This window comes from Argopecten irradians, chromosome 9, assembly GCF_041381155.1.
Source record: "Argopecten irradians isolate NY chromosome 9, Ai_NY, whole genome shotgun sequence".
NCBI classification, from domain to species: Eukaryota; Metazoa; Mollusca; class Bivalvia; order Pectinida; family Pectinidae; genus Argopecten; species Argopecten irradians.
Window position 1 is genome coordinate 13,520,045 of NC_091142.1, and position 9,962 is coordinate 13,530,006.

General features: G+C 34.3%; 2 protein-coding genes across 3 annotated transcripts; both read left to right on the forward strand.

The window, feature by feature from the left end:
- The first annotated feature begins 426 nt into the window (after positions 1 to 426).
- LOC138330836 (U-scoloptoxin(01)-Cw1a-like) lies at positions 427 to 5,439 on the forward strand. Of its 2 annotated transcripts, none has more exons than XM_069278342.1 (4): positions 427 to 608; positions 3,542 to 3,689; positions 4,280 to 4,425; positions 5,240 to 5,439. In XM_069278342.1, exons 1-4 carry the CDS (start codon positions 566 to 568, stop codon positions 5,323 to 5,325), a joined length of 423 nt encoding a protein of 140 aa, XP_069134443.1. In that variant the 5' UTR covers positions 427 to 565; the 3' UTR covers positions 5,326 to 5,439. The 2 variants fall into 2 exon arrangements, with proteins under 2 accessions (XP_069134443.1, XP_069134441.1); XM_069278340.1 differs by lacking the exon at positions 427 to 608 and adding an exon at positions 3,241 to 3,375.
- A 1,522-nt stretch (positions 5,440 to 6,961) lies between these two features.
- Positions 6,962 to 9,962, forward strand: LOC138331538 (protein obstructor-E-like). Its single transcript, XM_069279229.1, has 4 exons — positions 6,962 to 7,253; positions 7,770 to 7,917; positions 8,754 to 8,899; positions 9,450 to 9,962. The coding sequence occupies exons 1-4, from the start codon at positions 7,160 to 7,162 to the stop codon at positions 9,566 to 9,568; spliced, it is 507 nt and encodes a 168-aa protein (XP_069135330.1). The 5' UTR covers positions 6,962 to 7,159; the 3' UTR covers positions 9,569 to 9,962.

Consider the following 9,962-nt stretch of genomic DNA (forward strand, 5'->3'; position numbering starts at 1 on the left):
GGTAGCCTAAATATATTCATAACAACTGTACGTACATGTAAAAGGTATTGTCCTCTGACCCCATTACATTTATCACAAGCCTCTCACTTACAAGATAAACATGACGACTTGTTCGGCAACAGTTTACGATCGATACTAACGTCGTCTGAGTACGTCAACGGAGATGGCGTGATCGGAAACTAGCTCCGTCCAATTGTTACGTCACCTAGCAACTGATGGCGTGATCGGAAACAAGTCCCGCCCACCTCAAATCTGATTGGTTAAACGGAAATATCCGAGTGCAAGGGTGTGCTAGCTTCCAGGGGTGTGCTAGTTCGATGACTAACACACAGCTGAGAGAGGTTTTTGGAAAAAGCAGGGAGCTAGTAAATCTAACAATTTGAAAGTATATTTTATATAGTGTAAATAAAGTAGAGGTATATTAATATTTGTTGTTGTAGCATGCAAAGCCTTCAGGTTTGCTAATGCATAGTCTAGAGGTCTATATAACAACAGTGATAGTAAAGTCCATCAGAAATACCGTGGATGACATATCCTTGGATTTAATCAAGCGTTGTGTGTGCATATGGTGACCGTTGACGAGATCGCTTGCTGTTACGGAGCGTCTGGTAATGTTCTCGTTCTGCTGATTTATTACATGTCTACAGTGGAATCATTTATATTTTTTGTGTTATCATATACAGCATCCATTCTCAAACTTTCATATAACATTAAGAATATTAAATTACAGGTACATTACTTGTTAACTGCAAGGCGATGCAGATGAGGAAACACTTATCACATCAGTGAATCGTAACAAATACGTTCTTTTAATATTTCAATATTCCTTGATTACCTAGTTTAATTTACAATACAAATTGTGAAACTCTTTAACCGTTTTGAAATATTTACACACATTTTGCATAAACAATATAGATTATTTCTGTTTACTTGATTGCGCCATAAGAGATGGCGTTTTCTAATTAACTACTAATGAAGGAATTTAGCATACCCACATACTGTCGGTACGAGTTCGTTAACTTGTTCAGCATTTTAATTTGACCATACACAATAGGCTTTTGTTATTCATTATTGCTTATATGGGAGGAGTGAATAGTAGATCACAGAATATAATAGATATTAGTACCCGTTCATCATAGTTACTGGTAACGAGCGTTGATGCATACATAATCCCCATTTCATAATGAAGTAAATCATATATACATAAACTCTTTCTTTGTCTTTGCTTCCGGCATAGGGCCTTAGTTAACTACCTTTAGGAGTATTCCTATAAACATTACATTTTCGCATCAATACAAAATCTAAACATTATATTAAGGTCTGATCCGACCAATTATCTCCATTGATATGATTTAATATGATTTTGAAAGCATGAAAATACGCTTTGCTCTTATAATATTCCCAATAGGCGATAAAATGAGCGTTCGACCCTGTGAGGAAGGCTGTGGATTCTGTCCCCTGGCCGAGACACACCAAAGTCTATAAAAGGTGTAGTTTCTGCTCCTGCATATCGCTCAGCATAACGGGAGTGGGGCGACTGGTTCGCCTGTTGTCAGTATAATGTGACCGGATGGGGTGTGTTGCTTGGTGTCTTCGGCGGCATGCTTCAGTGATATAGCACTGTACAAAAGGCATCAGTTCCACTATATAAGAAGACACAACACATACATACTGCAGTCTCCCAAAACACGCACCTCGCACTTCACCCACGCTACACAATGCATACATGGGAGGCCGCCCTGGCTGTTAATAGGACGTTAAAATAATCAAACAAACAAACAGTGATGGTAAGCTTTGAAACAAGGTATGACCTATCTTTGATATTATATAATTAGACGGATAAGCATCTATGGTTGAACAGGTGGATTTCCAGGTCACTATATTTTACATTGAGGTCGTCTCGCCAGGAACTTACCTGAATATCTTTCTTGGATTTTAATGTTTCTGTTTTACCCCTGTAATAGAATAATCCATTATAAATTGGAAATGTCCAGAGTTGTTTACAGAGATGAATGACTCTGTCAAACTTTAGAAGCATAGTATGCCGTGTAAAGAGGGGTAACTGTGGTAAAATACAATATCAAATGCCAACATATTACAATATCAAATGCCAACATATTAAAGATGCTCTACCGCTGAGGAATGGTATTTTTTTCTCTATCCTAAACAGCAGCAGACGAATTATTATTTTTCTTCAGTTATAAAAGTTACTTACTTTACACCATTATTAACATTGAAAAGTTTAAGCTTCTTTTATTAAGATTTTTTTGCATTAATATAAAGTTTAAATATTTATATCATGGTTTGATCCGACCATTTTATTTTTAATTAAAAAATATTAAAAATAATCAATTGCATTCCGAAAACAAAATCCATGGCACTATGCCCTATACACAATTAAATACTGATTATTAATGCACCATAGGCAAAAGAAATTATTTTACACACAATTCTGTGCTAACTTAACACATATAAACACGATTCTATACCAGTTATGATCAGTCAGTGGTGGATCATCTTTAACAATAAAAAACCACAACAGAACCCCAAACCGGTTAACCAAAATTATCTTGACAAAAAGTGTCATAAGAGGGAGAGTTTCATTTAATTCCGCCTTATTGTCCATTGTATACCATTTTGTGTACGCTGTCTTTAATAGGCCTCTACTCCATTGTCAAGGTTGGTTCGGCTGGTAAAGCTATATTTGGCCGTGTCCAGGTATTTTACTTGCGTGCCTGAATCATTAAGTCATTAGGCCTGTATGGTGTCATATCACTTATATGTTACCGAAGTGATGGGGTGCGGAGTGCTAAGAGTGACATATAGCTCGTCTTTATTCGTTTATGGAAAAGTTTAGTAACTCGCAACCGCCAGCCTGCAAAAAGGAGGGGGCTGGGGGCGGGGGAAGGGATCTGACCTATACTTTAGCTTAAATCTCTTCGGTCTAAATTGAATACCATAATGCATGGCATTAAGATACATAGAATTCTACAATAATGCGCATTTAACCAGACATAAACAAATATCAATTTCCCTTAAAAACACACAAACAAACAGCAAAGTCACTGGTTCAATCATTGACCGAAGCATTTATTGGATTGTTATGAATACATTAGACCCTGGGTTGGACACCGTTAATAACAGATAGCTATTTGGCAGAATCGTCTCGTCAAGCTTCTGTAAATAGGCGGAAATATTTGTTTAAGTAATTCTGTATTTACCAAAGGGTGGTGTATTCTAAACATTATATAAATGTCGTGTTTCTCCTATCATGTATTTAGTTATCACTATACAACCATCTTAAAGCACATATTCTATATTTAATGACAATGATTGCCTGTACGATTGTTCTTCTTTTGTCGATCGGCGTTCCAGGTAAGCACATCATATAGTTCGAATTCTCTGCGAAGTCTGGTCGAGAAATCAGGATAATGGAAAGCAAGATCACTTTCTTTATTCCTGATATTTTATCACAATTTTATACATTTTTTGTATTTCGTTCGAATTTTTTGGTAATTTGTTACGTTTTTTAATTTTTCAGCTTCTGTGGCGTTTAACTGTACTGGCCAACGAGATGGGTTGTATGAAGTTGGATGTCACGTGTTTACCAAGTGTACCTCAGGAATTGCGACAAGGGTGGAATGTCAACGACCGGAAGTTGTCAATGTTCAAACCGGAAGTTGTGACAGGCAAGTATCAAAATCAATCGAAGTTAATAAAAATGAATAAATAGTTAATGTTACATAGATCTAAAATTAAACAAATTTCCATTGGTTTAAACATTGAAAAAACACAAGAAAAATGATGTTTTCATTTTTAACGTCGCTTCTGATTGGCTGATGCAATGACGTGATGATTTCATCTCGGCCTCCTTTTCAAATTCCCATCAAGTGATGATTTTGCCACTTACCAAGTGTTGTGTATGGATTTGCGTATGCCAGTTTTAAACCAATTCGAATATATAAGTTTTAAATAAAGTGCAACTTTCATCACATTATCACATGTAAAGCTCCCGTCATAAAAAATGGAACCGCGGTGGTCGAGTGGTTAAGATGCCACAACAAGTCTTCCACCTCTGGGTCACGAATTCGAATCACGTGTGGGGAAGTTTTCAAATACTCAACGTTGGTTGTTATTTTTCTCCGGGTTCTCCGGTTTTCCTGCACCAACAAACCTGACACGTACTTATATGACCCTAAACAAACCAAAAATCCAATACAAATACATTTGTATCTACTGATAACATTTTTTCTGTAACATGGTATTTTCTTTGTCACAGCCCACTGAACGTAAGAGAGCCGTGCGGAACTTACCGTGATTGTACTGGCAAAGACGACGGGAAGTACCCAGACATGGAACGACACTGTCAGTACTACTTCACGTGTGCTAACCGACGATTCATGGGACATAACCCATGTCCTACAGGTAAATATGCATCACCAGTCATACTGCCAATAAATATCAGTAATTGAATAGAAATAGAGACATGAATTTATACCATTTTGATCATTCGGGAGTTTGTGGTGATTTCCGTATGGCAATCAAAAAAGCCAAGCTCGAGAAAGATTTCAGACTTTCTGTGATGGAGAGAGTCCAGAGTTCGTACCCTTACCAATTATCCTACTGTTGTAATAAACAAACTATCTCAAGGGGACACGTTTACATATACTGTAAACCAACTTTCTTTAGGCTAACTTTCGCGATTACCATTTCAAATCATTTTCGCGGAGATTAAGTTTCGCAGATTTAAAATTGAATTGTAAAACCTTTGAATTTAAAGGTGCAAGAATTGTACTACCTTTCAATTTAATGGTGCAAGAATTGTGGTAGGTATTGATTCGCGGAGATTTTCACGAATTTTTCGTTCGAAATTCGCGAATATAAAACGCACGCGAAAGAAGGTGGTTTACAGTGTCATAGGATCGTGTATTTTGTGTGTTTTGTGTGGACTTTCTTGAAAAATCTATAATGCTTTTATTCACACTATTGGAATAACTCCTTTGTCTCATATTTCTTATTTGAAGTAATTCGTTATCCTTCATACCTACGTTTGCAAGGATCCAGTGTTACCTGGAATACAACCGTCGATTTACTTCTTTGATCCATAAACAACAATAGATACACGTATTGCATGTATCAATATTAACCAAATACTGATACTTATATTTTTTTTTAATTTACAGTTTAAATTTCTTAATGTTATAAATTTCCTGAAATATCCACTTTCATTGATTTGTAGGTCTAATATTTAATGAAGAAATGCAAGTGTGTGACTGGTTTCAGAACGTCAAAAGTCCTTGTGGTATTAGGCCGGGTTCTACCTAACTTCTCCTATCTTATTTATATTTTTTAAAATTATCACTTGTTTCATTCAAATAAATGAGTAATTGAATGCCAAATTCTTTGTATATTTTACTGATTAAAGAAACATATGGAATCATGAAATGCCTTCTTTAGCATTATTTTGTTTAAAACTGAAGTATATGACGTTTATTGTTGAATAAGAAATATCAAGTTAACAATTTGTGTCACTAATTATTAGTTTCACGTGTTGAGACAGCCACGTTATAAAGTACTTTATAAAGACGCGAAAATGAAGTGGTTTATAGTAAGCAAATTCATCCTAGATTTATAGCATTGTGTTGTCGTTGAAGCGAGGAAAGCTTACTCTTCCGGTACGTCTGGGTAGTTCCATTTTCCTTAAAGATACTCCACCGCCGACAGAGAATAAACGATACTCAGCATTTGAAAAATAACTTGTGCTTAGGAGCGTATATATATGTTTAATTAACACAAAAATACATATAAATCATTCATTTTGCTTGTGACACATGCGTAATCAGTGGTTCATTCTATATAGGCCATAGAGAGATGGCATTTTTCCGGAACGCATTTAATTGTTTTTAGTATTTTTATCTTGAAGTAAAATGAGAAGACCAAACTTTGCAATGATGGTAATTGGGTAAAGTAATTAAATATTTAAGTGACATTTGTAAACGAAGAAAAATGCGAATTTGTCTGCTGATTTTTTTAGTTGAGGAAAAATATCATTCGTCAGCGATGTAGCATTTTTAAAGGTATGCCACTTATTTAAAATAATTAATTGCATCCTTAAAGATGATCCACCGCTGACAAATGGTATTTTTTCACTCTTAAAAACAGAAGCAGAGCTTCTATATTTACTTCAAGTTAAAAATATGAAAAATAATTAATTGCATCTCGAAAACATTCCGTGGCACTATATCCTATATGAAATGAAATACTAATTGCGCATGCACGAAAGGCAAAATGAATTATTTCATATTATTTTTTGTGTTAACTAGACATATATATACACGATTAAACACCAATTATTGTTCAAATGATGAATACCATTTATACTCTGTCGGCGGTGGAGCATCTTTAAAACAACCCATGACACTAGTTGGCTCTATATGGGATGGGGTACTAATGGTACAGAAGACAAAAACATACCAAATTTTTTTTTGTTAGACAGATACTGTATATATATTATGTACACAATCAAACATGAAATAATTTAGTTATTGTCCAAACGATTAATATTGTGTATGCTCTGTCGGCGGTGAAATTTATTTCCGTAAATATGTTACAACTTGTCAATGTTTATTCAGTTCGTGTTTGAACAAAGGATTTGTCAATACTGTTATTCGCTTTTGTTGCTGGTGTGAATAGAAAACACGCTAAAGAGGAAATGGGGAAAATCTGTCCTCTTTGATGTTATACTTTTGCAAGAATTTCGTCATAAACATGATAACGAGACTTAAAAGGATACAATGTATGTCTTTTTACGGATGATTGAAAATACATCAGGGACTACTCTCATCAATTGAATTAAGGATAGCGAGAATATTTTTCCAAATGAACCACATGTTATTTTTTTTCGTTTCATTATTATCAGCACAAGTGATGAACAAAGAAAAAAACATTAACTTATAGGACTATTCATGAAAGATCCTTGCGAAATACAACACCTGCCACAAAGTATCCGAGACTTTCAAACTGATATCGGATTATGCATTGTCTCAACACTGTCTATCTGTTGGAATACTGGCACGTGATAAGATCTTGCGTACGATTGGACAATATCACTAGATCCCTATGGTTATAGTATAACCATCCGACAGATTGTTCCACACTGATGTACCAATCAACGGAAATAAGATCATTTGTACGAAATATGGAATCGAGGGCTTTTACAACGATTTGTTTCTTTCTGTCTTCTCTGACAGCAGGTAAAGAATAACGTTAAATGCATGTTTTGTTGAAATCTCATTGATATTCTAAAAGGACGTCGATCATAATAAACCAAAAAATCAGCACTTTAACATATCAAGAGTTTAAATGTATTATGATTGCCATAGATACCAATGAATAAAAAAAATACATCAAAATGTATGATATAATTATGATAAATCATAATGCACTGGTGAGAAAAAATATAAAATCACTGAATTTGTGCAGTTCATAATTGTTTTTTGCGTGAATGCCTTTACATTTTTTATCATTACTGTTATTATCTGAATTTTCAGTTAAAATAATCTATCCTTAAAAATTTAGATACAGAATACGCATCAACCTATAGGACGGGTTTTAACGATAAAAGTGACGAATCTAAATTATCGATTAAAATATTCTTAGACTTTATACCAAAACGTATAAAAAAAACTGTAGCAAGTTTGGTGTCAAGTGTTAAATGCAACAACTATATTTTAATGTTTTTGAGTCAAAATATAACAATTTATTTCCAGTTGTTTTGAGCCTGAATTGTACCGGTAAACCTGATGGAGTATATGACGAGGGGTGTCGATCGTACACTAAGTGTCACAATGAAACAGCAGTGGTGATGTTTTGTATACACGGGACGGCGTACAACACAGACACATACACATGTGATGAGTACGTTGAGATTTGACAACACGTCTGAATTTCATTATAATATATGAAATAAGTTATAACCATAGTGCCTTATGAATTCCAATATTTCATTCTTTTTTTATGTTTCAATTTTTGCCAAAGTTACCAAGTTACATGCCCTTGCGTGTATGTATTGATTGTGACGTCGTAAGTTTGTGAGCGTTACATCATATGTTTTAATGAAAACACAGGTCACAAAACTATGACGCAATGGACACCTACCTGCAAGTGACGTCAATCTGTAAACACGGAATAGCTTAATTCACCTTTTCAATTCAAATTTTTATATTATTTAATAAGAGTCGTTTTAGAGGTCTGTAGTAAACATACCATACTTTCTCATCGACGTCCGCCATACAAGTCTACAGGCTAAACTTGTCCGCTAAACCTGCCCATATTATAAAGGATTTTTTTTGTGTCCTAATACAGTAAAACACGTTTATAACGAACACGATAACAACAAATTCATGGTTATAATGTGGTAATATTCATTTCCTGTCAAGACTCCCAAGACTAACATTACTGAAGTTATAAATCTAAAATGTAGATAAAACACCTATAAAATAATTACAATAATTGTTGCTAGTATTGGCGTGAGAATATATTTGAATATTTCTTTTAAAGACTTCATTTAATTAAAGACGTGTAATGTATGTGTTTTAATTCAAAACGAGCACATTTTACAGCTGCTCTTAGATAAGTAAAAACTAACAACAGCAAAATAAAAATCAAAGACTCGATATGAAATAAACAATACAGCTCTGCATATGTGGTAGAGAAATTATTTATTTTACGTTATAAGTGTTAACTTATTTCAGCGCCTTTAATGTACCGCCACCTTGTGGTACGTACCGAGAGTGCTCTGCCCTTGGTGATGGCGCTTACCCGGATATCGACATGATGTGTTCGTCATACTACACCTGTAACAGGGGGATGTTCTTTGGCCATTCTCTATGTCCAGGAGGTAAGAAAAAGACGAGGATCTGTTTTGTTCACTGTTAGGAAGATCAAGGAAAATAAATTGAAGGAAACGCTCATTTGCATTATCTGTGTTATTGATGCTATTGAAAATCTAGAATAACAGGTACATGTATTAAGGAGAAAATCGTTTGATATTTATCTGTTCCATCAGCGGACAAATTTGAATCCTAATATGGTTTTGTATCATTTCCTAATCCATGAAATAATTTGTCTTGAATTATTTGTATCATTATATAATTCCACATTGCTAATAAGAAGCATTTTCATTGACTTAATATGAAGTAAAAAAGAAATAGCGTCGCCATTTGCAACATCGCTTCTGATTATTTTTCATTTCAATTATTTTTCAATGAAATAAAATGTTACTTGTATAACTATATAATTTCATTTTATCTGCAACAAGCAATATCATTGGCTTAAAATTTTACTTTATTAGCCTATAAATGAAAACATATCATCGCTGTTTGTAACGTTGCTTCTGATTCGTTCGCATTGTTTTTCAATAAATTAATTGTATTTGTTCTATTTTCCAGGTCTGGTATTTAACCAGGGACTACAGGTCTGTGACTGGAAGCTTAATGTGTCTAAGCCCTGTGGAACTTTACCACCTGCCGACCTCGGCCTAACTGTCGACGAATTAATGACACTTTGATCCCATGATAAAAATTACCTAATACAATATGGCAGTCTGATTTCTATGAAAATATCAGTTTAACACCGTCGACCTAACGGCCTAACTGTCGACGAACTGATGACGCTATAACATCATGATAAAATAAACCAATACAAGCTAATAGCTTGATTGCTACAGTATGAGAATATCAATTTAACGAACCCATAGCTTGGAAATATATACTTACATTAGTTTTTTTTTCTATATTTTTATTAGATTTTGAAAAATGTTACAATTATATTGTTTATAATGTTCTATGCATATGTATTGTATCGTCTGTAATGTACGAGAGTTGATTGAGATGTTGTTAACCTCATATGTCAGAATTTGTATAATTGTAAATTTTGTGCTAATAAAGAGGTTTTTTACTTTC

Coding starts and splice junctions, on each gene's coding strand:
- LOC138330836 (XM_069278340.1), top strand. CDS start 3,324: ATGACAATGATTGCCTGTACGATTGTTCTTCTTTTGTCGATCGGCGTT. Junction 3,376..3,541: donor TTTGTCGATCGGCGTTCCAG/GTAAGCACATCA, acceptor TTAATTTTTCAG/CTTCTGTGGCGTTTAACTGT. Junction 4,426..5,239: donor ACATAACCCATGTCCTACAG/GTAAATATGCAT, acceptor ATTGATTTGTAG/GTCTAATATTTAATGAAGAA.
- LOC138331538 (XM_069279229.1), top strand. CDS start 7,160: ATGTACCAATCAACGGAAATAAGATCATTTGTACGAAATATGGAATCG. Junction 7,918..8,753: donor GACACATACACATGTGATGA/GTACGTTGAGAT, acceptor AACTTATTTCAG/CGCCTTTAATGTACCGCCAC. Junction 8,900..9,449: donor CCATTCTCTATGTCCAGGAG/GTAAGAAAAAGA, acceptor TCTATTTTCCAG/GTCTGGTATTTAACCAGGGA.